At 43.1% G+C, this 27982-nt stretch overlaps 1 protein-coding gene across 1 annotated transcript in view; it reads left to right on the top strand.

The window, feature by feature from the left end:
- Positions 1 to 26373, top strand: part of man1a2 (mannosidase, alpha, class 1A, member 2) — a 148293-nt gene extending 121920 nt beyond the window's left edge. Inside the window, exons 10-14 of the mRNA XM_069713409.1 lie at positions 5503 to 5618; positions 6960 to 7179; positions 10458 to 10630; positions 19199 to 19314; positions 22141 to 26373. Of these exons, the coding sequence (XP_069569510.1) occupies positions 5503 to 5618; positions 6960 to 7179; positions 10458 to 10630; positions 19199 to 19314; positions 22141 to 22276 (761 nt within the window). The 3' untranslated portion in view covers positions 22277 to 26373. The remainder of the gene's footprint in view (positions 1 to 5502; positions 5619 to 6959; positions 7180 to 10457; positions 10631 to 19198; positions 19315 to 22140) is intronic.
- The last annotated feature ends 1609 nt before the right edge of the window (positions 26374 to 27982 follow it).

Genomic DNA, 27982 nt, shown 5'->3' with positions numbered 1-27982 from the left:
TTTGGAACTGTAGTATTACTTCAGTAAAGGATCTAAATGCTTCTTCCACCACTGGATGAGATACTTTGAGGGTGGATGTACGTCTGTGTTTGAGACCGAGTGAGGTGTTAGAAAGGTGGAGTCGTGTGTCGAGAGCGTGCAGCAGAGAGTGAATTGAAGCTCGTGTGTCCCTTGTTGCAGAGTGTAGGTGTGTAGATGGTAGTTAAACCCCATTAATGAGCAATGAGTCTGAGCTCCTCTGTTTTAATTAGATCCTACAGTGACAGACAGCCTTATTACCACACAGTCCTCTGCCGTACTATAACACACACACACACACACACGCGCACACACACACACACACACACACACACACACACACACACACACACACACACACACACACACACACACACACACACACACACACACACACACACACACACACACACACACACACACCACCCACTCCCTCTTTCAAACCTATTCACAGACATTCTTCTTTGCTCACATACTGTACACCTGATCTGTCAAACAGTCCTTCATATCTAGATTTTCATATCGCAAATTAATTATCACTAAAACAGAATCTGAATTGCATTCAGCTCCTCTAATGTTCAGTTGGATGAAGTTAAAGTTGGTACGATTGAATATTCTGTCCTCACTTCTGTCTCTCAGCAGCAGGAATTTAGGAGCAAGCAAACTAAAGAGTGAAACACATTTTTTTTTTGGCCTATTTTATATTTTGTTTCACTTCATTATTTAGCCTGGCATTGTGTCGGGGTCTGTTCTTTTGTCATTGTTTAAAGTTTATTTTATTCTTTTAGTCCATCGACTGCAATACTGTTCCCTGGTGGTACTCCAGAGCCTTGCTCAAAGGACTTAGGAGAGGTTACCCACACACGTGTGTGTGTGTGTGTGTGTGTGTGTGTGTGTGTGTGTGTGTGTGTGTGTGTGTGTGTGTGTGTGTGTGTGTGTGTGTGTGTGTGTGTGTGTGTTCTCCCTGCAGGTCCTGCCACTGAATCATTGACTCTCTGTTATAATGGTCGTCGGTAATCAAATGTTTGAGCTCCTACAAGGTATACGTTGCAACCCAGAAGCAGCCGTGTGATTTTTGTCTACTCGTTCAGAGTGAGATGCAGAGAGACAGAGACAGAGGAGAGGTAGAGCGGGACAGAGCAGCGGGAACACGCTGCCCTTCACCTGTTAACTCATCACCATGACATCATTTGAACCCCCACTGGGTTTCTGCCATGACTACATGGTGCCTGTGATCACAGATCGTTTTCCAGTGTGTTTTGTTGTGAGAACAGTAACAGGCGTTGAGTCTGTGATGAGGCACCGCACACGTGAAGCATGACTGTCGCATGTCTCACACAGGCCGTGTGAACATCGAGACGATTCAGAGTCCTAAGTAGTCGATTTGAGTGGCTACAAGCCACATCAGCTGTTTCTACCAACCTCCTCCTCCTCATTTAGATTTTTGTGAGTGCTCTGATTCATATTTATACTCGTTGATATTAAACAGCAGCCTTATGATATTGTCATTTAGCCTTTCTAAGTACTGAATGGGTAAATCAGAGAATTTTATTTAATGAAGAAAAGTGTTGGCCCTGGTTTCCGAACTAGAAATAATTGTTGAGCTTATCTACAGTTTTTTTTTTAAGGAAACAGACAATGACAAAGAAACCTGCCTTTCTTTTTTTCTTTTTTTTTTTTTGCATTTTACTGTTTTGTTTTTCTTGGTGATGCATTTTCCAGATGGCATACACACATTTTTGGATATATTAACGATCTGTGAGAAAACACTTTGGACTCACTGGCATTTAAATAAACTTCATCTGCCTTAAAAATGAGCGCTACACAACTAGCTAGTGTGGTGCATGAACTGAACTAAACCATGATCTCTGCTGAGCTTCACACTGCATTGCGACACTTGACAACATACAAAGATGTTATTAGTATTACACCAGCAGCCTGTGACCTTGACCCCGGCACAACGTGTTTGAAGCTTTGTGAAGTCGTCTGTCTGCGTCTGAAGTTTAATGTCCATTTGATGCCACCTCCTCGGAAAATCCTGCCTTTGATTGACAGGCGCTCCCTGCGTGACCCACATCCTTTGATTGGCAGAGAGATGATGGAGAGGAGCAGAGTTGGGGGAGTGTGCGTGGGTGGATGCCAAGTTGAAAGAGCGTGGGAGGCGATTGTGAAACAGAGGGTTAGGTAAAAAGAGATGATGGAAAGCTACAAAAAGATCACACAGCTCTTGAATGAGCTCTTCTTGTTCCAATTTGTATTTTAATCTGCGCTGCCTTGTTATTTTCCTCTTCGCATTCAAAAAGTGCCACCTGTGAACAAGCAGTCACAGCTATGGCTGGTGTAATATCCATCTCTTCATCTGATGCTGTGTCTTCCAATTTCGGAGACTTCGTGTTTATTTATTTGTGTTTTGCACCCTGTGATGTTGCAGAGTTCGTATTCGAAACAAGCGCTTTTGCTTTCATGTACAATTGTCTCTGAGTTTTCTTTCCCATATTTTGGTGTAAAAATCAAACAAAACACTCAGGAAAACAACAAAAGAGGAAAACTGAATTCACAGCCTCTAAACTAGACGCGTCTCTGGGTAGACTCTGGTTAGAAGAAATACTTTAGAGAAAAGATGGTTGACAGTGTGACAGTGAGTGGAACATTTTGAGGGAAATGTCACATCTGTCAACTGACAATCCTTTCGTGCTAAAACCCTGAATCAGCACAATATGTGTGATGGAATATAGATGGCACACTGCATGAAGACAGGACTTGTAGAGGGATGTCTGGAACAATATAGCTAATTATAAAATAGTATAATAGTAATAGAGTGTAACGTTAAAATTTGTTGTGATGTTTAGCAACATTGTCAAACCGGTAAAAAAAAAAGAAAGAAAAAAAAGACACAAATTCACCTTTTACGTCGAGCCTTGGAAAAGAACATATTGGTCATTTGTGAATAACTTTCCACAAAGTTATGTTTCTACTTGACCCCAGCTTTTTGTTTTGAACTTGACCTCATACCTGCCCTGTTAGGTTGTTTTTATGTTTCACATTTAAAGTTGATGTGCTACTGTAATGGTGACTCACCGTCGCTTTGTTTCTACGGACTATTGTGTGCTTGAACTTGCAAATCCACAAAAAGAGGATCTGTGTCCACTCTAAAACTCTCTCTTCTAGTGAGAGCTTCACAACTTTTAAACTTGTCTACGTCTTGTGCCTACAGTATTGATAATCCCCCAATTTTTTCGAACCAATTGATCACGTTATCGGGCAATAAAAACATTTCGACACGTTATCTCGGCGTTGTAAGTTAAAGTCACTCGTTCTTATCCGTTTTCTTAGAAAATAATCCTGATAAACCGTGTTTTTCGAGATGTCTGTGTGTTTTGCTGTTATTGACAGTCACGCTGGTCTATCTCCTTTGTGTGTCACATGAAGGATGGGGAGCAGAGGAGAGACAGGTGAAGTGGCAATAACATTACTCAACAGCTACACCGATTACACTACTGTAAGAGCTACGAATGCCAACATGATTAATTTGTTAATGGACAGACGTCGACCCCAAATAATTTGGCATGGAAGGAGCCACCAGAAGAGGGCTGGTGACCTGCCAAACAGACAGAGCCAGAGATAATTACAAATTATACCAGCATTCATGCAGCTGTCTGGGTGAAGCATTTGGAGGAGAATTATTGAAATAATATTCTTCCTGCTACATTCAAGAAAGCATTTCATTTCACACGCATCATTAACTGCCAAATAAAAGCAGAAAATGTCACTCTGACTGCTTTAGTGCTGCTGATGCTGCAAAAACACCTGCTTATTTTGTCCTGGGTGTCATAAAACATGTGTTAAGTACAATATCTATTGCAACAAAATGCCAGCACTGTCCTAAAGTAGTCCTAAACATGTGAAATGGCAGACACACAGACTTGCTATTGCCATCTTAATAATTGTATTAGGGCCTCCATAGTTGACTCACCAACAGCAAATGATTTGACACGATTACATCACAATAACAGTTTCAAAAGTCGACGTGTTTATTTCTTATTTCCAAATGTGATTAAATCTGTATTAGTCAGTGACAAGACCTGTCAGTGTGCTTATTTTAAAGTGGCTCCACACACACTGGTGCTCAGACGCTAGCTGTTGTTTTCTTTGTAAATATACAAACTGGAGCACCCACATGTAAATTCCAGACATGAACACACACCAAAACACACACACACACACACACACACACACACACACACACACACACACACACACACACACACACACACACACACACACACACACACACACACACACACACACACACACACACAGCCCCCCCCCCCCCACACACACACACACACCATAACACACACAGCCCCCCCCCCCACACACACACACACACACACCAGAACCCAGAGCCTTCAGTGACGTCTCCAAGGTTGATTGTGAGGTTTGCGTGCGCTCCGTGACTAAAGCTGAATAATTCATGGATTCGATTGGTTTTTCATCTTTTTTCACTCTCCGTCTCTGCGTCATTTTCCTTCTGGCATGTTAATCACATACAGAAAAGAATCTGCTTGATGATGAGACACAAAGAATCTGCTTAGATATCAAATATGATTACATCTGGCTGAAGAGACACTGAGAGGATGAAGGATGAGGAATGCTCTAGTTTCACCCAGTGACGTCGGATTTAAATAAAAACCTTTCATCCAGGCAACTGACATCATGATGAAGAGTTGGGATGGAAATTTGGGGAATTTTACCTCCCAATTTCTCATTTTGTTTAGTTCAAAGTGACTCTGCACACTGCTACTTATGATCCCTTTGTCTTAATGTATGTGGTTGTCTTCAATTTGAACACAATGTCATCATTTGTCGCCATAATGAAGAAACCATTTAAAATGTTGCAGGTTTGCGGAAAAAAAAAATCCACTGAAAAAAAGAAGGAACAAAGGTTTACAAAGCCAAATCAAGAGAAGATTAGTTTATATAATATTTTGGCTATTTTAATGATTTTTCCAAAGTTAAAAAGCTGCATAAATCTCTCTTCTTTTGATAAGTAAATACTTGTTATAGGTCAGTGATATTGCCCCATTAACGGACCAAATGGGCTGAAAACGCCCCCAGGAGGACCAAAGTTATTTCTTCGTGCGATCCGACGCATCCTCACCGTGGAGTCTTGCAAATTAGGACAGCCATGAAAGCTGTGTAAACTTTGACGAGGACGATCGGGGACACTGAAATGTGAGCACATCAGGGAGCGGGTAAACAAAACGGGAAAAGAGAGAAGAAACACGCTGCCCATATATTGTGCATGTAGGGAAGAAAAAGCACCGGGGGCTTCGGTAGATGCTTTTGATGCCATATGTTGCGCTCTACCAAGGACTTTCAGGCAAAGTCGTAAAAATGAATAATTCACGAAGGCTTTCTCATTTGTCCGTCCCTCCCTCCAACCCGCTTCGTTAACTCCTGTCCTCCCGTCTCTCCCTGCAGATCACACCTCTGTTGGAGGACTCGGGGACAGCTTCTACGAGTACCTGCTGAAGGCGTGGCTCATGTCCGACAAGACCGACACGGAAGCTCGCAAGACCTACGATGACGCCATCGAGGTACGGTGTTGTGCAGCTCCTCCTGAGCCATCTGCAGGTCCAGTTCAACCTTCGCAACCAACTGTAGGAAAATAAACAGAACTGCATTTAACCCGATGAGCGCTCAAATTCACTCCTCTTCTTCTCGGTTGAATAGCTCACAAACGACAAAGCGTTTTCATCTCGTCCATATTTGAAATCACAGCTGACCTCTGCACTGTCTCCAACGTAAGGCTGACATTACATCCCACTTTGTATGAAAAAAAAACATATAACAATGTATTTGTTGGCCTACGCTACAGCTGAGTTATTAGCGGACATCACGGGGGCGTATGCCCTGAGAGGGAGTCCCTGTTTGGGCCTCTGGACACCCAGAGTCCGTCATTACTTTTATTTTCCATCAGGCACTAAGCACATGTTCCTTCAAATTGCTGAGTCATACAGTGTCCCATAAACATGGTTCACATGTTGTCAGATTGTAGACAAGCTCCTCTACACAACTATACAAATATATCTCTACTGACAATATTTTATGGTGAGAGACATGTAAAAAAAAAACCAATGAAATTGTTTTATTTTTCCTTGGTATAAAGGTTAATATAAAAAAAAATCTGTAAGTATTATTAAATCAAATGATGAAAGATCTGGACAGCCTAGACTGTCCTGAAAAAAAACAAGAATACAGCATGAATGGGTAAAAGTGAATGCAGTGAAATTACCCTGAAAATATCCTCGTGTTCATAGGGTTGAATCTGCAGTTTTTTCAATACAAAACATAATTTCGTCACAAATTACAGCTGTAAATGTCACTCATTTTTCTCCTTTAATAAGCACTGTTGTGCACCCGCTTTAAGAGTTCAGAGGGAGCTGTTGCTTTTTCTTTTTAAATAAATGAAGAGCTGATTTAGCAGAAAGCAGATGTTAGCGGTCTGTAGTTGATGAAGATGTCTGTCAATCATTGGGAGTGTCAGATATTGAGCAGAACAGATGGTCCAGAGCGAAGGCGGAGGGATGTGTGTTTGTTTTGTTTCACTCTGTGACCCTCCCCACCTTCATGTGCCAGTGATCCATTCGCACAACCTCACCCTGCTCTACCCACAAAAACAGTCTTTCCCTGTTTTCTGCCTCTTCAGGTATCCACATTCTCACAAATTTCACACATCTTCATTTACTACTTTACTCTCCACATACATAACTCATATAAACACTTAATATTCTGTTGTGTTCACAATCTGACTGAAATCATACTGCCTCATTCACATTTTTTTTTAGATCTTCTCTTTACCAATTTCCTCCATAAATACAGAAACAGTGTAACATCCTGCACAGTTCCTCACTCTCTCTCTCTCTCGCTCGCTCCAGGCCATCGAGCGCCACCTGATACGCAAATCCAACGGCGGTCTGACATTCATAGGCGAGTGGAAGAACGGCCACCTGGAGAGGAAGATGGGCCACCTGGCCTGCTTCGCCGGTGGCATGTTTGCGTTGGGTGCTGACGGCTCGCCCGACGACAAGGCCGGACACTATCTGCAGCTCGGAGCTGAGATCGCACACACCTGCCACGAGTCCTACGACAGGACAGGTGAGGCTGGTGGGGGAGGAGGGGAAGGGAAGGGGGGGGGTGTACACAAATGCTAATAGGCAGGATGTGGATTCACAAATGCTGATAACTCTACTGGGTATGATGCTGAGCTCGCGTGGTTGTGGCAACTTTACAATAACCACATGTTGAATGAGCCGGTGGGCCGAGGAGGAGACACGAGGTACTTTAAGATGAGTCACAGCGACAGAAGCAAAATAAAAAGGTTGTAATGTGTGCTCTGTTAAATTATTACAAAAAGCGAAAACAGCTGCAGAAGCAATTTGATAAATGATTTAAAGACTCGATCTTAAGACTATCTTGGAGATGTTAATACCAGCAAATAATGTTCAGAGACAACCTGTAAAACAACAGAAGCTGAACTCCACGTCGTTGGTTCAATGACCAGCCATGTTGGTAGGTTTACTGAAGTTGCATGACTTTGAGTAAAAACACATTACAGCCCATTCCAGGACGTTTCAGTCTTCAGCATTCAACCAGCAGCGTCAGCTCAATGTCTCTGCAGCTCAATTGCTGATGTCACTTTTGATACACAGTGAGTTGTACATGAAGAAATAGTATATTATGTCTCAGCTCTGTATCAGCATGTATTCAAATCAACCTGCAAGGTTTGTATTTCTACATGATTTCTATTGTGCTCATGAATTGCATTTTTTTTTACATCAAAATCAAACCTCCAAAATACATTATAATTTTTATTTGATTTACTTTGTTCAAAAAGTCCCCCTGGATGTTTTTTTTAGGGTCACAAGCAATGAAGTCCTCTCACCTAAACAACCAACAATAAATTCACTGTGATAAATAGTTGTTTGTTTTAGTTGCTGTTACATTTTACATTGTAGATACACTGATTAGCCATAACGTTAAAACCACTGACTGCTGAAGTAAATAACACTAATTATATCTTTACAATAGCACCTGTCAAGTGGCGGGATGTGTTTGTCAGCAAGTGAACAGTCAGGTCTTGGTGGAAGTTAATGGGTTGGAAGCAGGAAAAAACATAAAGATCTGAGTGACTTTGACAAATAGTGGTGGTTCGTCAGAGCACCTCCAGGGCAGGAGGTCTGTGCGGTGTTACCGGTCAGCAGCGGTTGGTTACTTCCCAAAAGTGGCCTGAGGAAGCACAAGCTGCAGACTGGTCAGTGTCCATGCTGACTCCTGTCCACCACCAACATCACCTACAATGGAGCTGTGAGACTCAGAACTGGACCATAAATCAGTGTGTAATTTGTTTGTAAATACTTAGTTTAAGCCGTGGCACTGTAACCCAGGTTTATGCTGTTTTTGAGCTTCTCTCGCTGAGATAAGGCTGTTTTTGAAACATTGTGTTTCCTGTGAAATTGGCCAAACAAAGTGACTTGAAACCACTTGTGCCATGTAGTTTATCTATTTTGCCATAATTCTGAGTAGAAAACTTGTTTGTAAACACTGAGTTTAAGCTGTGGCGCTTTGATGCATTTTAACATTAGGTTGAGAAAGTGAGATCTGAAATAGTGTTTCCTGTGAAATTGTGTACACAAAGGCACTTGAAAACTCGTTTGCCATGTAGTTGATCCCATTTGCCAAAGTTCTGACGAAGAAACTTGTTTGTAGACACTTAGTTGAAGCCGTGGAGCTGTGATGCAGTTTTATGCTGTATTTGAGCTTCTCTCGCTGAGATAAGGCTGTTTTTGAAACAGTGTGTTTCCTGTGAAATTGTCCACACAAAGTGACTTGAAACTTAACACTCAGTTAACAGCACACACGTGTGTGTCTTGTTAACTGAGTGAAGCGATGGCAGCAGGATGCACTGTTGGAAGAAGGCGAGCCGGTGGAGGCAGAGCGATAATGTGGAGGGAAACTTTGTGTCCTGGCATTAATGTGGATGTTACTTTGATACTCACCTCCGACCTAAACATGGTGGCCGACCGTTGCTGTGTTCCAGATGACGTACTTCCCTTTGTGCACTAACAAATAGGGCTCTTACATGTTTGGACTCGGACTCGTGTTGTGCAGGAATTTTTACAATTTGACCTCAATGACCTCATCATGTGAACACATCACCCGCCAAAATATCTGCAGCTTCATTTTTTATTACCCAGATATTAACATGCTTTCATGCCTAGACGCCCTAATGTGGATGGAAGGACGTCCCTTCCTCTACGGAGCCAAGGTGGCGACCGTTTCGAGCGCATCGTCCTGGTACTTGCAGCGTACTCCATGTTTTCTGTAATTTACAGTGTGAATGCACTCACGCACTCAAAATAGGAAGTGTTAGTACGTAAGTACACAGCACATCCACACGAGGTGTCGTGGAGTCGGTGCCTCCGCAGGTCGGAGCTGTTTTGGTGGCAGAAGGAGGGACGTGCACAACGTTAGCTGGCGGCCGATCGTCGTGTATCATCCACCGGGAGACAGACGGGGATCGATAGCGCAGGAACACCAGTGAGAGATCTTGCAGCATATTTCTGTGTGTTTTTGTGTCTTTGTGTGTGGTCGAGTCGTGAGGTCGCTCTGAGAATGAGGAGACGTTGCCGTGGCAACAAATGAAGATGGAGAAAGAGGGCGAGAAAGGAAGGAAGGACGGTCGGGAGACAGAGAGAGAGAGAAGATAGCAGCGGTCAGCCCGTCTAAAGTTGTCCTGTTCGTTAATGAGCCGTCAGTCACGGCAGATGAACGTGTGTGTGGACAGACTCGACACGCTTGTGTGTAAAGTGTGTTTGAATCCTTTGAGAGTCGGCCGTGTCGCTGCTTGGTCAGCGTCTCAGTCATTTTCCACTCTTTGACTCTTAAAGCCGATCACACGTAATTGGCAGAAAAACGCTGGTTGTAAAAAGATGAAAAAGTGGTAAAATCAATGTTTTTTATTGTCACACAGACATTAATTCATATCCACCGTGACCGGTAATCACCAGGAACTGAACCATTAACACAAACACGAAGCAAAATGTGTATCTTTCTCTCCTTAATCATTGTTTACCTGTTTACCTTCTTTGTTTTCTTCCTCCTCTCTCCTCCTATCCATCTCCCTTTTCTTTACCTCTTTCTTTCTTTCTATTTCCTCGTCTGCCCCTCTTGATTTCTCTTTTACTCTCTCTTGTGTCCTTCTTTGTGCCGCCCTCCTCTGTCCTCTTGTTTTCTTGTTGCTGCTGCTTCCTCCCTCCTCCTCATTATTTCTGTCTTTCTCCTTCATCTCGTTTCCCCTTCATCCCCCTCATCTTTCCTTCATTCCTCTCTCCGTCACCTCTCTCCCTCCACCTTTCTCTTCTTCCTCTCTCCAGTGCTGAAGCTCGGCCCCGAGGCCTTCAAGTTCGACAGCGGCCTGGAGGCGGTGGCGGTCCGGCAGAATGAGAAGTATTACATCCTGCGGCCGGAGGTCATCGAGACCTACTGGTACATGTGGCGGTTCACCCACGATCCCAAATACCGGCAGTGGGGCTGGGAGGCAGCACAGGTAAGGAAGTGGAGGATGCTTTTATTTGGCTGCGTGTATCAACACACGAGGAGTTTTTATGGCTTCCAGCTTATGTTTGTGTACATCCTAAAACTTCTAAGTCATGATAACCATCAGTAATTATATCCCATGTTCATTTTGAGTTTAATTGCTTCAGGCGTTTTGTTTTTTTGTTGTCCTATCTGACAGGATTTTGTAAAACCTCTCTGTCGGCATTATTACATGTAGGACAGCCGTGAAACAGGGAGGAGAGCGATGGAAAAGTTCCCTCCAAGAATCCTCTGTTCAGGAAAACAAACACACAAACTTTCATCACATTTTATAAAAAATGTAAAGTCAAATAATGTATTTTTTTTTTTAAATCAACCTAAAACTTATAAAATAACTTTATTTCTGCGTCATGTCAAACATTTGACCAACTCCACACGGCATCACAAGACTGCAGATTCCAGTATCACATGTACAAAAATCTACAAAAAGAGCAAACATTTCACAACATTAGAGGCATTTCTGCATTCTTTCAAATAACTTCTTTTATTTATGAATGAACAATTCTAAATAAACCTTTGACTCTTGCACAGTGACACACAGTTGACTTCCAACAGGAAGTGGATGTGGACACCAGATCTCAGCTGGGCACACAAAGATAAACACACTACTTTTTAGACAAATACTACACAGCATGATTGTTATCATCTAAAATGATGCGGCGAAGTTTGCTTTAGTCTGCATACAGTATCATCATCCCGCTGCTCTTTGCTCTGAGCAAACACAGACTCACTGAACAAACAGATGTTGTGCTTTCATTATATTAAAAAAAAGCCTCATTAAACAACGCACACACATCTCTTGACCAAACGCCAACATGTTGTTCCTCAGATAAAAACTGTAAAGTTCTTCTCAGCCTGTTTTATTCTAGTATGACAGTGATGTCATAACTGAGTCATACACACAGTATCATCAAACTCAGGAGATAGTGTGTTAAATTATTTCTTCATCTTATGAAAGTTAAACAAAGAAGTAAGTTTACACATACAAATGTTTCATCTTAATTTTTTTTACATCTTAGCTTTGTTGTTAAAGGAAATGTGTCCCGTCTTCGGGGTGTTAGTGTAGTGTTTATTCAAAACTATAATGTTTTGTAAAGTAATGAAAATAATTATTGAAATTATATGAATTATAAAAATACATGATTGTAGATTAAATGCCATGATATTATACAAGTGTAGAGTTTAAGAAAACACACTAACACCAATAATTTAGCACAAGCATGTCAGCACTTAAATGTGCGTAAGTGTGCTCTTGAGTGTGTGTAGATGTTGTTCTTAACGAAAGAAAAAATCCCAAATAAAAAAAAACTTTGGTGAATCTTTGTAAGAAATGCATAAGTGGGTTTCAAGAAGAAATTTCTTCTTAAGTACAGTTGGTGAATGAGGCCCATTTAAATCCAGACTTCTTCACCTCCCTTCTTTTCTAAAATGACACGTACGGATCTGAAATCTGTGTCCTGAAGCGGAAGATACAGACGTAGTTATTTAAGGATCCAAAGCAAAGAGCACATCTGTGTTAATTTTCCTGGACAGATGCGGTGGGATCCTGCAGGCAAGCAAAGTGCAGCTTTTTGTGAATTTAGCTACAATCTCGGAGGCACTTAGAAATATGAGAACACTCGGTATGCTTTGTGCCATGAGCTGATACATTAAAAATACAGTCATATTATCATCGATGAAATAAAGAGCTGCACCAAGCGCAGGTTCATGCCTGACAAACCTTGCCTTTGGCAATTCCAGCTGCAGATCAAGATTAAAAAGCAGATCCGTGTTTTAATCCAGATATTACATTTGCTTCATTTGATTTAGCTCCTCAATGTTTTCTCTTTTCCGTCTCTTCTCTTCTTTTATATTTTCTGCGTTGTGTCCACTGAAAGGTGAAAGTATTTGCACAGTTAAAGCACATCTTGTTTTCTCCTCCGGCTGTGAAACTGTGTTTAATTTCAACCTTTGAGTCAGAATGTCAGACCGCGCTTTAGAAGTGTTCATTTGTCTCTTTGCTAAAAGCATGTCACCAGCAAAATAAAGAGGTGTTTTGCAAGCTATTTTCCCCGTGCCGGCGCTTTTAAGTGAACATCATTGACAACCTGCGGCGGGATGTTGTTTTAAGCTTCATTTGAGCTCCTGAAAGCAGAGGAGCGCATGTCTCACGCAGGAAAAATGAAGGGACTAAAAAAGGCAGTTCACAGTTTCAGTTCATTTATGAATCATGTAGAGAATGTGTTTTTTTCTGGGGACCCACTTTTTGAAAATGACAAACCATTGCGACCCACTTCACAGTAGGTCTTACCTATAAATCCTCAGAAGAGAGAATAAATGAACCATCTCAGGACCTTACATCATCTTAGATGGAAAAAAAAACAAAAAAACTTTTGAATAGAAATATGCGATAAAATCCAAACTTGTTTTTTTGCAGGAAAATATAAACATGCTAGATATTAAAAAAAAGTGACTAAATAAACAAATCTAGGCAGAGTTAACATGCTATCTTTTTGGTTTTATTTCCTCTTATCGGTAACAATATATACAATTAAAATGCTAAATAACTAAAGCTAAATAAGTGTAGTTAACATTCCTCACAAACAAACAAAATACACTGGCCATTCATGTTAGATTAAAACCAGCCATTAATCATATTTCAAATAATCGTCTTTTGAATAGCTTTTCTCTTCTCGTAGGAGGCTCTCCACCTGATCTCTCAACTCTTCCATCCGTGCTGTCATCAGCAGATTAAATGCGATCGGTAGCAGAGACAGCGTGGACCGTTGTTTGGTTAAACTTAGCTGTATTCTGGCCTTTAACAACTTATCCAACCACCAAAATGTGTGTCTTTCAATGCAGAATCTGGTGCAATTATGTCAGAAATCGCGAGTGAAGCAGCTCCCTCTTGTGGCGCAAAGGGATACTGCAGATAGAATTTTTTTTTATTTTAGTGACCCAAATAGGGTTGCAAACCCTCTGTAGTTTGTGACTATAGACTGGATATAAAAGTGAACGTAGCTTCTGGGGCTGAAATATGAGGCCGATGCAGATGCGATCTAAGCTGCAATACCGCTGAGTGCCACTAGAGGTTGGCTCCAAAAAGCCTCCCATTCAACTAGTCCCAAAATATTTCTCTACAAGTTATTTCAGTGTTGTTAGCTAAAGTCGCTCCTTATTAGTTTTTTGGCCGTCCATCTGAAAATATTCCCGTCATTTCCCGTCAGAAAATAATCCTCAAAAAGTCATGTTTTTGGGAGCATGTCTGTTTGATTGACAGGCCTGTGTTGAAGCCAGGTTACGGCTATCGGTGGGCGGGACGTAGTATTGCCGGGTTTCCAATCAGATTAAGTCAGATGACCGATGGCTCCCCCCAGCTCGTCCAAATATGGTCACTTCCGGCTCCAAACCGGTCGAGACTTACAAGATGGCGCCGGCCAAGTTCTGAACTGGAGGCGTCATAACGGCCGTTCACAAACCAACGGGTGACGTCACTGCTGGTTGCCGCTTGGTTGTGACTCAGTCTTTGGGAAAGTGATGTAGACTTTGTAATTGGTGCAAGTAAGGAGTGGATGGCTGGTTTTGGCCTCACAGTAAACCACATGCAGATATCTCCCCGTAATAATCACTCTTTTCTGTTTGTGTAACTGATCAGAAATGTAAAGAACCGCCTGTGTGAGAATAATGTACTGGTGGGTGGCTGTGAGATGTTTTCAGGTGTTATGAATCTCTTCCTCCTCCTTTTGTGTTTTAATATGAAAAGCTTTATGGAAATAGAACAGGAATGAAAGCCCTCTCAATCCCTTTCACTCCCCTACGCCACATCTTCTGACAGAGGATTAAAGAGTTCGTCTTCTATACGGGACTCGATGAGCCGTCTTCTCTTTATGAATCTCAACCGGCCTGCTTGTCACTTTCATCTTCTTTTTTTTTTTTTTTCCTCTCTTTAGCTTCTGTTTCTTTTTTTTCCTGCCAATCTTCTTGTCACCTTTTCTCCTCCATTTTTAGCGGTGGATGTACTTCTCTTTGTTTGTCTGAGTGGGAGTAAGTGCATATGAGCTTGTGTGTCACGCAAATATATTGGCAGGTGTGTTTATGAAGTCTGAGTGTACTGACACTGAGTGACACTAAAGAGAGTTGCTGCTGAAAGCCATTTCGTTTCCTCACTTACATTATTTATTATTGCATATACACACAAGTACTAATAAATATGACAGATCGTACTCTTTGTATTTCCGGTTAGCGTCTTGTTTCAGAGGTCATAAAGTCTCAGTAAAGTTTTGAGGTAACATTTCATTATTTAATTTGGTTGTTCAGATTTGATCTTGTGTCTTTGTTATTTGGGTGATAAATTAACTAAACATGCAGTATATGGAATGCATCAAAATATATTTTCTTTCAGCATTGTTATGCTGCCACAAACATAAATTATTCATACAAAGGTATTTTCTAGAAGGTATTTTTAACATTGTTTTGTCAGGAGGTAAAATACAGACAAGTTACTGCCTTGCTTTAATAACAAATTATTGCCTCATCGTTGTTCTGGCTATTCTTGTCCTTTGTATGTTATAAAGTGTCTTCAGCCAAACATATTGTGAACACTATATATGAGCTATGACGTGTGGGTTGACAGTGAATGTAGTTACAAGTGCAGCAGGTTGCATCTCTGCTGTTCAGGAATTTAAACTCCAGAAACTAAAATGTCCTGTCTTGAAAGTCTTTCCAGTTCAGGACCAGACTAGTTCCAGATCTTCTGACGTCCTGTCCTACATCACACATGATGTATAAAGTACAGTATGTTCGACCTATGTTACTTTTTTAACATATGATCAACAATACTTCCTGGTAGAAAATATTCTACTAAATGTGCTGTACTGTGTTGCCACCAAAAATAATGTTCCTGATATTTTTCTCGCTGTGAGGAGGTCTCCATGTGCACTTCACCTGTATTGTAGAAGAATATTTTTTATCTGCCATATTCAACTCTTTAGATTTGTTCTGCGGCACACAGGAGGCTGAACCATAGAAACATCAGCGTCTTCAGTCATAGACTATCTATGAGGGTAACCTTGGCAACAGAATAACTCAAAAATGAGAATACATACTGACTTCGAGTATATTTGTTTGTTGTCACTTCCCATGTGTGAACACAGCAGGCTTTAAACCTGTCTGGAGTTCACAGGTAGTTTTGATTACAGCCATGTTAGATTCTTCATTTACACTTCCTGTTTTGTCTTCTCTCTCTCGTTTGCATTTTTCCACTTTTCCTTTGTGTTCTCACCTTTTTCTTTCACTCACATATTTTCGCGACGTTTCTCTCCTGAAGCTCCACAAAGATCAACATCCTGCTCTCCTCCTGTGTTGGTCTCTTTACATCACCCAACGCACACTTCACCTGCAGTCTTCTCTGTATGTTGCCTCAAAGCTCAGCTCTTCTCTCGCTCTCTCTGTCACACACACACACACACACACACACACACACACACACACACACACACACACACACACACACACACACACACACACACACACACACACACACACACACACACCAGCTGCATCCATCTGGTCCACCAAACCTGCCTCGGTTTGTCATGCTTCCTCTATTCACAGCAGCCATTACCAATGGCTGGCTTTTACCTCTGTGTGTGTGTGTGTGTGTGTGTGTGTGTGTGTGTGTGTGTGTGTGTGTGTGTGTGTGTGTGTGTGTGTGTGTGTGTGTGTGTGTGTGTGTGTGTGTGTGTGTGTGTGTGTGTGTGTGTGTGTGTGTGTGTGTGTGTGTGTGTGTGTGAAGGTGAAGCCCAGCTGCTGTAATGTGAAATGTGTCCTCAGTTGGCTGCAGCCTTACTGCTCCTCTTCCTCCTCCTCTTCTTCGTCCTCCTCCTCCTCTTACAGGTAGACTTTGTGACATCATTTATTTAGCACAGATGGTCATGAGACGTGTGTGTGTGTGTGTGTGTGTGTGTGTGTGTGCGTGTGTGTGTGTGTGTGTGTGTGTGTGTGTGTGTGTGTGTGTGTGTGTGTGTGTGTGTGTGTGTGTGTGTGTGTGTGTGTGTGTGTGTGTGTGTGTTGTAAAGGTACATTTACACCTTACTGGCTTCTACATTTTAAACTTAACAGGCTGTTGAGCGTTGTCATGTTGATGTAACTCATGTTCAGATGTGTCTCTTATATGTCCAGACATAATCAAGGATACACTGAACTTGATGTTAGTGTGTGTGTGTGTGTGTGTGTGTGTGTGTGTGTGTGTGTGTGTGTGTGTGTGTGTGTGTGTGTGTGTGTGTGTGTGTGTGTGTGTGTGTGTGTGTGTGAGAGCACTGCTACGGCTGCAGTGTGGATGGAGAAGGGCAAACACACATCGGGTGCAGCAGCCCATGAATAACAGATCCAAACTTCTTGCGACGGAAATCTGCTGACATCAAAATGGTCACTCGAGGACAGAAGACGTGTGTGTGTGTTTTTAGGTGTGTGTGTGTGTGTGTGTGTGTGTGTGTGTGTGTGTGTGTGTGTGTGTGTGTGTGTGTGTGTGTGTGTGTGTGTGTGTGTGTGTGTGTGTGTGTGTGTGTGTGTGTGTGTGTGTGTGTAAGACAAGGACGGAGATAATGCGTTCAATTACATGCGTTAACAGTGAAAGTCGATAAGGAATAAGCAGGAGATGTAATGCAGCCAGAATTTTTATGGAGGCACCAATTTCTCTGTAACAAGTCCTCATTGCCGATCAATAGAACACCGTGGTAACCGTGGACTCTGTATCACCAGCTGGACGGTGGCTGCATCTTTAATGAGGTTTTGTCGGTGTGTGTGTGTGTGTGTGTGTGTGTGTGTGTGTGTGTGTGTGTGTGTGTGTGTGTGTGTGTGTGTGTGTGTGTGTGTGTGTGTGTGTGTGTGTGTGTGTGTGTGTGTGTGTGTGTGTGTGTGTGTACGCAGACATGGAAAACACCTGCTCACAAATGAGTGAAAACAGCAGCCAGTGTTTGCAGTCGTCTCCTCAGGTTGTGCTGTGTGGGGAAAAGTGACGTCAGGGACGTGTGGAATATGTATTAGTTGCAGCTGTTTTGGAGAAATGAAAGTCAATATAGAGGAGCATGGTTACAATAGTGGGCCTTGTTTTGTGATCTGGATCTCTTAGTTGTGATAAAAGCAATAATGAAGAATCAACACGCTCAGCTTGCTCATTTAATCCACAAAAAACAAGATTCATTAGCATAACTGTCCAGTGATGTGATTTATAAACTAATAAAATTTATAAGTTGACTGTGAATCTATTAATAAGTGAGGAACTTAGATGTTTTATTTAAGCTTATTCTGAATGTGTACAAAGTGCAGCCATCAGACCATTTAATACCCGAGAGGCCTCGACCAGGAGCTAACGTCAGGTTCACCATGCTGCAGACTCCGCCCCTTTTATGCAAACGCACTCGCAGCCAGTTTGGAAAACCCCGAGCTCATGAGCAGCGTGACTACGTTCATGGGCCAGGAGTATTATGGCGAAGCGTGTAATACACACGCCCATCCTGTAAAGGGAGGCCTGTTTTTAGCTCCGTGTTGGAAGTCACAGACTTTTACGGCGGTGGACGAAGTGTTTTTTGTTTTTTTTTAATTTCCAACCGAGGTTTGTTTTCCCTAAAAATAATAGGTGGGTTTCCACATAGTTTTGTTTTGTAAAGCATGTGACACTGATACTACTCACGAGGCAGACACCAATACTCTCCATCCTGGTGGATGGGCGTGAATATTACACGCGTTGCTGTGGTGCCGGATAACAGGAAGATATCCTGAGTACGTTAAACCTGTTTTGTCTACAGACCTCAGCTCTGTTCTCATCTGACTGGCTGCCCTCCACGTTTGTCCTCTTCTTCTTACTGTTACACTGACATCGCATCTTTTGTGGTTGCAGAATAAACCCTCGAAAGCCAAAGTAAATACACAGATGGGATTTAAATCACAATTCAAACCACCTACGAACGTGTTGTGATTTTGCCCTGAAAAGCCCCAAAAATGAGAGCAGAGAACAAAAGACACGTTTAGACAGAAAAGTCTCACGCAGCCGATCGTCTTCCCGTGGACGGACGTGAAAAGACAACACGACTGTGAACTTTCACTTTGCTCCCTCGGCTGAAACAAACGATCCTCATTAAGAAGCTGCTTTTGTGTCGAGATCGGACAAAGCAATTATTTAAAGAATCAAATGGAAACACGGGGAGGCGGTGCGTTGGCAGTAATCTTCTTCTTTTTTCATCATATTTTGTGCAGCTGCTCCTTCCTGTACGGCTCCCCAGGACTCACTCTAATCTGTCACAAGCAAAGAAATTAATTATAGCATGCTTTTATAAGCTTATTAAAATTGTGCCCCTCCACCCCCTTTTCTCTGCTTTTTTCCCTTTTGCTCTTCCTCCATTTGATCCTTATTTCTTCCTCTTCCTCTTCATCGGTTTACTGTCCTCTTAATCCCCAAACTTCCCTGTTCTTCCTCCTTCCCCTTTTCTCCCTCTTTCTCCTCTTCCTCTCTCCCCCTCTTCCTCTTCCTCCCCTCCTCCAGGCCATCGATAAGTACTGCCGGGTGAGCGGCGGCTTCTCCGGGGTGAAGGACGTCTACTCGTCCAACCCGACCTACGACGACGTGCAGCAGAGCTTCTTCCTGGCCGAGACGCTGAAGTAAGCCTCCGGACCGGATTAGTTTGATGAATTTGGCTCGATCTGGGAATCATGGGTACACTTGTTGATTAATTAGTGGCTCTTGTGATTAATGTAGTGATATGGTGCGGGGGGGCGGCGGGCCTGTTGATTGGAAGGGCTTGTCAGCAAAAAGTGATTGCAACAATTAGGTTTTCATATTTGACATCTTATCACTGAAAACCGAGTCCTGTACGGACACGAAGGCGTCGGCATGTCGGTCAGCAGACGAGAGCTCGGTGTCGTCGAGCGGAGCTCTCACGGACGACGTCGACGTTAACGTGTACGTGATGACGCACAAAATCTAAAGCTCTTCAGCAGTTGGGAAACCTTCCAAGTTAAATCTGTTCCACATAAAAGAAACGTATTGAGTAGATTACTTGCACACGAGTTTGTTTACATCCAGTATTGTACATTTACCGTACAGTATATAGTGAACTTTTATTGTGCTCAAACACGGCCTCCATCGTCCTGTGAAACCTTTTAATTTATTTACATATAAATGCTCCAAATTGTCGGCATTAAATCTAACTTCCAGAATAAAGCTACATTATTTATTATAGCCTGTTTATCTCTTTGTCCAGGTTTAGTATTTTTTTTTGTTTTCATTTATGTTTTTTGTTGCTGTTACAAGGTTTTCTTCAGGTTTCTGGAGGGCTTTAGGTCTTGTGGTAGCGACGGAAGCTGATGACAGTTATTTGACTAAAAAACTCTAAAATAATGGACTATTATTATTAAAATAATTATTTGAAAATGCGCTGTCTACCGTAAGAATAATAATTACCAAACACGGGTAAAAACAAAGCTCATAGTGACGTTATAGTGACATTATAATGCAGTGACTTCACTGTACTTCTACTCTGCTTGTTTCCCTGCAATCTTCTTGGAAGGCAAATAACAAGTTCAACAAGCTGCCATCTATCTTCCCGTTGGAGCCCCAACCTTCATTTGCGGCCACACTATTTTAAAGTCAGCTCTTATGTCTCTGTGGTACATCATCATCATCATCATCATCATCATCACTGATGGATGAAGGGCAGAGAGGCTGTGACCCAGAAGGAACACTGAGTACTTGTGTGGCTCTCTGAGTCCCTCTGCTGGCAGCTCTGTGAAGGTTTCCTCCCCCGGCCGTTCGCTGTGTCTCCAACCTGAAGTTTAGTTGTTGATGTCAATCAAACAGTCTGACAGCGCCGAGATAATCATAAAACTCACACTGTCACTTTTACGGGCTGCCCCCCGTATTAGCATGAATCTACTTATCTGCCCTCCATGTTAACTTTAATGGCTCTGAAATTAACATCCACCGGGCATCACATGCCAGTAAAATCTGCCTTTGGTGCACAAGTCGTGAAAGGTCACCCGCCACACAGGCCGCTCGCTCTCCGAGACGATGACATTTGAACGCCTCAGTGTTATGCAGCCTTTGGTGTCTGTCTGTCCTCGAGTCTTTGTCCCTGCTGGCTGCGAGCCAATCACATCAAAGCAAGACAGCGCCTCTGTGTCAACCCGGCTTCTGATTGGCTGCCACTCACACTGATCTGCACAAACATGCAGCATCTTACGAAAACGTTTACAACCTCTGAGTCTTAACTTTACTGGATGTTTAGTGTTGCTGTACACAAAAACCGCTGACTGTCATTTTTTTTTTTACGCAGAATATATTCGCAGTTAAAAATGAAAGATACCAAACCTCAGTTCAATATTCAACTTTTTCCATATGTATACATGAACATGCTCTCCAATATGCATATGAAGTTAGAGATTCAGTTACTCAAAAATACACACCAGAGTGCAGTCATCAATCACAAAGCCACCAGGTTGCTATGGCAACACACCAACACGGCACACAGCGAGAAGGTAACCGAACATTTCCTATAAACGACACGTGTTTGACCGACGCTCGTTTGGTGGGGCTCAGTCACCATGGCAACGTTTGCGGTGAAAGGCAGCGATTGGCTCAGCGCCAAAATAAGTGGCTTTATGGTGAATTTATGCGTCACCAGTTTGAGCACGGCGTTAAACGGTGACACCGATGAACGTGGTGACAGACAACAGTCCTCCCACACGGCCGTTTGCTTTGCTGCCTGTTTTAAACGTCACCGGCTAGAACCAAACACAACCGGGTTTAAAACCCTCCATCTGAACCGGGAAGTGAACATGTTGGAGGGATGAAACGAACACAGCCAGGAAACCTCCAGAGACTGAATCAGAGATAAACTCAGGATTTGGTTTTCAAATATTTGCAGTTTTGCGCGACAGTTCAGCAGTGTTCCCACGGGTCAGGAGGTATCGGGGAAGGTCCAGGAACCTGATCTTTATTTGGGCCAAATCCTGGAATATCTGGGAATTTTGTGTTTAGATTTGATCTGCCATTAATCAAAATGTAATAATGTCCCCGTTTGTAGCTCCAACGTCAGCTCGTTATTGTGAACGTGTGTTTAGTAACATTAGTGGTCACTGACACAAATGGAAAATGCAGCTTATTAGGTTGTGAGCTAATTACTGTTATTGTTAGGTAAATGCTTTGCCTCTGCATTGAGACATGTATTTCATTTATTTTAATGTCGGCACTAAAGGAGGGGCATGTGGCACCCCCACCCTCCCCACTCCTCCCCCCGGCCCCTTTAACAGAAATGTCACCGTTTCTTGTCGACTCAGCACAACGGCAGCCTGTTTTTCTGTTCATGGCAGGTTGTGGAGTTTCAGCTTTTTAGCCAGTGAAAGTCAAGGAATTTGACATTTTGGGAAATCTGACTTCAGTCATTCACTTCTCTCCCTCCCTCCCCCCCTCCCCCCTCTCCTCCCCAGGTATCTGTACCTGCTGTTCTCCAGCGACGACCTGATGCCGCTGGAGAGCTGGGTCTTCAACACGGAGGCTCACCCGCTCCCCGTCCTCCACCTGGGCAACATCACCCTGCCCGGCAGCGAGCCCGCCCACCGGTAGGCGGACCCGGGCCCCGTTCCTCAATCACGGCACCAGGGGGCGCCATCCGTCTGCCCACCTGCCCACCAACACTGGACAAACTTACATTCAGACTCTCCACTGCTTTTCGGACCGCCGGCGTGAAGCGGCAGAGCGGAGAAGACTCCGGCTCTCCTGCTCTTCTTCTATGTTTCACTCTTTGACTCTCTCTGTCCATCTGTGTCTTCTCTGCTTCAACCAGAAGGACGGTGGGTGAGCTGCTCCGCCTCACGTGTCCTCTGAAGGACAGAGCTCCGAACCAGAGGCTCCATTTAGTTTATTTTTTGTTGTTGTTTTTTTTTTTTTAGCCTTTATTTGACCAAACTTTCCTCCCAGACAGACTCGAGCTGCGGCGCTGAGATGGGACGTAGTGAAGGATTACGCGTCACACAGTTTGACACTGTGCTGATGATGGAAGTGATTTTCTTTTTTCCTGGCAGACAGACTTTACAGGGTTTGTTGATGAGATGTGTTGTTTTTGTTTGGGACAAATTATGAAAGGGGACACAGGGTTTGAATCGAAGCCCTCTGCTTTCTCCCCTGACCCGAGCCCCACCCCGTCCACTTCCTGTTTAACCTTCATCAGATGAACTTTGCCCTGGAACCTCCTCCTTTAGTCCTCAGTTTCCTGAAAAATGGACCACGGAGAGTGGAACAGTGATTTCACGGGGACCGCGGCGCTCCACCTGTCTCCACCTGTCTCCACCTTTCTCCTCCAGTTAGAGACGAGCCACAGCTTTCCCCTCACCAACCGTTCTGCTGCTACTTGATTGGATGCTGCTTTTTGTTAGTTTCTCACTTCCTCTCTCACACTTCCTCTCCCTTTTATTTCCCACCTTCTTAAAGGTCCCGTTGCTTTCAGGTCATGCGTCGTGAGATGAGGCTTCGCCACGCTTCTGTACAAGTACGTGTTTGTGTGGTGGTTTAAAAAAACAATTACCCCTGCTGTAAATTATTTGTTTGTGCACTTTGGAAGACGATGAAGAAGAGGACGGTAGAGGTGTAGCGCTGAAAGAGCTGAATGAATGACAACCTCCCTGCTGAGCCACATTTCCTGTGTGCATCACATCACGAGAGGGACTCATCAGTTGCCCCCCTTCCCCCTCCCCCACCCCAACTGTAAATTGCATGAACTCATCGTAGTCTTCATCATCTCTCTCTACCTTTAGTTTTTCTCCTCTTTCCTGCATTCGAACCTCTTCGTCTCATCACCATATAAACCTGAAGACCTTCGGTCTCCTGGTTCCTACGAGGCTCTGAAAGGTCTGGCAAAGTTTAATCTCCCAAAAGTCTCCCTCATCTGGGAATCTGCTTTCTACTCAGTTTAAAATGCTCCTTAAAGCTTCAGATCTACAGTTTCCTACATGTAGCTGTAAACTCACCTTTCTCGTGTCACTAGTTTGGTGCACAATCGTGACCTGCTGCTGTACACCGATCTGATCCCGCTCATCTAAATACTGACCTCAAATATCAAACTGAGAGAAGTCAGAAAATCCAGAAACAGAGCAAATAAAGGAATTTTCTTTTCCTGTTTTTTCACATTGTCAAATCCACATCCTTCATCACTCCTCCTCTCCGTAAGGCCGGAGATGTACTCGCTTTAAACTACGTGTTCACGTGCGCGTGATCCGTTTGGAGCGTTGGTAAGCACATGTCCGGCCTAAAGAGTTGAACATCCGAATGCTGAACTCCCTCCGTATCGTGACTTCGACCTCGCTGAGAGAAGCGGTGACCCTCCTGACTCCTCCCTGCTAGGTCTGAAGCAGCCGGAGGGTTTTCCTGCTCCGGTTGATGCGACGTGCAAACAGTCCTCTGTTGGCAAACAAGCAAAACAAACTGAAACAGCTCTCCGCGGTGGATTTGGCTAAAGGGTTTAAACATTAGATTTGACCTACTGCTTCAGCCTGCGATTCAACAACGCATTAAAAAGTCCCAAAATCAAACCAGTGAGAAGAAAAAAGCAAACAAAAATACACGTGGGAATATCCTGCAAAAGATTTGACAGCACAGACGCTTCAGTTTCTGGTTCTCTTCATCGGTCACAAACGTGAATCTGAAAGATGGCAGCAGCATTATGAGCAGTGATCTCAGTCGTCCAGCATCAACTGGGACCAAATCTGCCAGCTGTGAAAAAGAAAACATATCAGAGGCAACATGAGCGCAGAGGAGACGACGTGAGTGATGTTGAGTGAAGGCCAATAACATTGAAACCAAACCAACCAGAAACAGGTTTCCAAGTTTCCTGTTGAGATGTTTGAACTTCTGTCAGTTAAATTATCCTCTTTAAGAAAACAACAGAAAACTGTCCTTTGTTACCAACGGTGTCCATTATTGCTTTGATTTTCTATTTTTTGTTGGGACATCTGGCCGGTCTAATCCACCGTCAGTGTAAACGGGGATTCAAACACTTAAAAAAAAAAATAAAACATTTATGAAGAGAAGTTTTCTTCTAAAGATTCAGACGACGGACGGGATCAGTAAACAAGTTCACTGAGAGGCGTTCAACACGATTCTCTCCGAGGTTTATTAAAAAGCTTCTTGACGAGCAGTTTGCGTGAAATAAACCTCAGATGTGTCCTAACCTGCGTGGGATCTGATTGGTTTAGATAAAGACAGGAAACACGGCAGAGTTTGAGGACTAAAATTGAATAGAAGCAGTTTAAACCAACTTTTTTTTTTTCCTGTGCAGCCGTTTGTCTCTTTTTTGTCTTCTTTTCCAGCCTTATTGTCACACGTGATGCCTCGGCTAATGCCGTGCTGTTTTTGCTTTGTCTCTTATAGTACAACATTGTGGTATGAACTCCTTATAATTGTCTTTGCAGAAACTGTGTTTGTCCTCTTGACTGTCAAATAGATGCAAAAAAAAAAAAAAACCTGCTCGGAGCATCAAAACGACAGAAAACGGCCTCATGAATCTGTTTCAAAGTTTGTTATAACATGTGGTAGCAGCTTCATCTGGTCCCTCCCGCCCTCGTCTCACATCCATGAATCAGAAGCAAAGATATCAGCTTTTTTTTGTTTTATCAGAGCTAAATTCCCCGACACGTCGTCTCATCAGGCAGGAAGTCTGCAGCTCGTCTGTCGTTAAGACCACAGACTGACAGTCCTGCTGCTCCCACAGCACACAGCTGAAGGAGATCAGCGTCACGGACCACGCTTGCTTTGACAGACGAGATGCGGTTTATGTTTAGTCGGGTCTGAACAGCGAAACACAAAATGTCCCCGGTCACATGCGGCTGTGTTAAAGGGGAATATTTGAACTTTGGAAACGTTATTCTGCTCGTGTTGACGCAGATTTTCAGCATCCTCGCAGATCGTTTTGACGGCACAATAACATGAGGCTCGGTGACTTTTGTTAAATACCTGCTGCCTAAACTCCTCTTCTCATGTATCTGTTTGTGTTCTTGTGCTTTTTTACTTGTATACTTCGGTGGTGTAGAACGTGCTCATTTCCATACAGAGCGGGGACGTGAGATCAGTTTACAAACGGTCCCTGGAGACGCATGAACTGCCCGGTGGGAACAGACGGCTTAAAGCTGGATCTCAGCAGGGTGTTTGTTGATTCGAGGTGGAAACGGCCTCTAAGAGTCGGGTCGAGTTCACCTTCATGCTTGTGACCTCAGACACGAAGCGGTCCCGCTCAGATTTTCCTTTAAAGTTGGGAGAGAGGAACCTGTGACAACAAACCTCTGGAGTGGTCGATCGTTCGGGACCTTTTTCTGGGAGCTCATGTTTTATTTCCTCCACGGTTCTCTCCTCCATCCATCATCGCTTTCTTCTGAGCTCTGGTGAGTCATTATTAACAGTCCGTTGATGCAGTACCCGCAGCCTCCCTCCCCCCCGACTCTCTGACATCACGCTGACATCACGCTGACATAATCACCACCTATATCTGATAAGGAGGAAGCCCGAGATGAAACCCGGGCGTCCCTCCAAGTCGCTGGGAGCGACGTTGATTTTGAAAACTGAGTGTTCTGTATTTGTATTTTTACTGAAGTAAAAAAAAAAAAAATTGAAAATGAAAATATCTGTAAATATGTTTAAAACTGAGACACAAATTCAATAAAGATGTTATGAAAAGTGAATCAGAAACCATCTTTGTTTGAACTTGGTCATGTGACCGGTGTCTGACAGCAGATTTTGTCAGACAGTTGTTTTTATTTCCTAAAAACGTTGTATGTATTTAGTTTCTGTAGTTTAAAGTTCTCTCGGTTTTTATCTTTTCACGCTGCTCAAAATGTGTTTTGCGTCCCGACAGCGTGACTCTGCCACTTCGGTCCAGTCTGATGTCTCTGAACAGCAGCTGGATGGATCACGTCCCTCTCAGGAGGATCACCTCCATGATCTCCTGACTGCAGTAAATACCTGCAAAGCTAATGACGTTTGTTTACTTCGCGTCCGATGCAGAGATGATGAACTTGTTTGGTATCAGTTTGTTAGAGTTGTCGTCGTTGGCGTGTTTGAATGTAAACATTCGCACGGATCTGAAAACACGGCTGCAAAGTTTCAGAAAGTATCACATCGATTGAGCGACCGGTCGTCAGCAGAATCTTATTCTAGTCTAACGAGGACAATTTGCTGAGTCGAGTCTTCTCGGCTAACGAGCAAAATGCACCTGATTGGATGGATTTCAGTAACTTCTTGTAGGCTGTAGCCAATCAGAAGGAGAGTCCTGTCCTCTGAGGCTGATCTGTGTATGAAGAACAGCTGCAGATGAGTTCAGACTGGAGAGTCAGCTGTTCACAGGTGTTTCAAAGAACTCTGACGCTGGCTGAGAGCCGCAGACCAATTATACAAAAACACAGCAAGCTGGCAGCTCAAACTAACAGGCATCTTCCTTTGTGGCAGCTTTTGGTTATTTACAGATGGGTTTTTTGTTTTTGTTTATGCTGGCGCTGCATCTGTTCATGGTCAGCACAGTTCTTTGGACTTTCATCAAAGTACAACACAAAAGTTGTCATTTACTTGTGTTCAGCCTGATGTGTTGGTTTAAATGTGATTGAGCTTACAGTCATTTTCAACATCTGATATGTTGAAAATTCAACAAAATAGGTTCAGATCTTCACAATGAAGTGTTGCATTGCTCCTTCCTCTTAGATAACAAAGATGGTCAAAGAGTTTACATCATCGTCAGTGGTTTGAAAAGAAGAAACAGCAGGAAGACGAGGTCCAAACGTGAAGTGTTTCTGTAACTCATTGAGGTTATGTGGCAAATATGAGCTTGAAAATATAATAAAATGCTGCCCTAAAAAGTAGAAAATAGTAAAAAAAAATATAAGATTAATAACGAAGACAGTTATGGAAGATAATTTTACCCACAAGAATAAAGAGAAATGTGTGATTTCAGCCAGATACAAGGTGGAAATGGGGTAGAAGTATGTAGATACACACCACAAATGAATCCATACTGTATCTTCATCACGTATTAATACACAGAGAGGCTTCTCCTGAATGTGCAGCAATCATCAGCTTCATGTTTTGTGTGAAAATCTCAACAACTGATGGTTATAAAATGTGCTGCAGGCGTGCGTTCCTGTCCCCTCGGGGTCACTGGTTCTCACAACTTTTCATCTGGAACCATCATCAGGTTCAATACCTTCATTTATGAACCTGCAGAACCGATGATCAGCTTTAACTGGACTTGAAGTTCAGTGCTGGCTGGTAGTTATCAGGATAACGTGCTGCCTT

This window comes from Brachyistius frenatus, unplaced genomic scaffold (genome assembly GCF_029030835.1).
Source record: "Brachyistius frenatus isolate BFR_SWC_R1_liver_20210118 unplaced genomic scaffold, ASM2903083v1 Contig_118, whole genome shotgun sequence".
Classification (NCBI taxonomy): Eukaryota; Metazoa; Chordata; class Actinopteri; family Embiotocidae; genus Brachyistius; species Brachyistius frenatus.
Note: the sequence above shows the minus strand (reverse complement) of the source record. Positions and strands in the feature narration are given on the sequence as shown.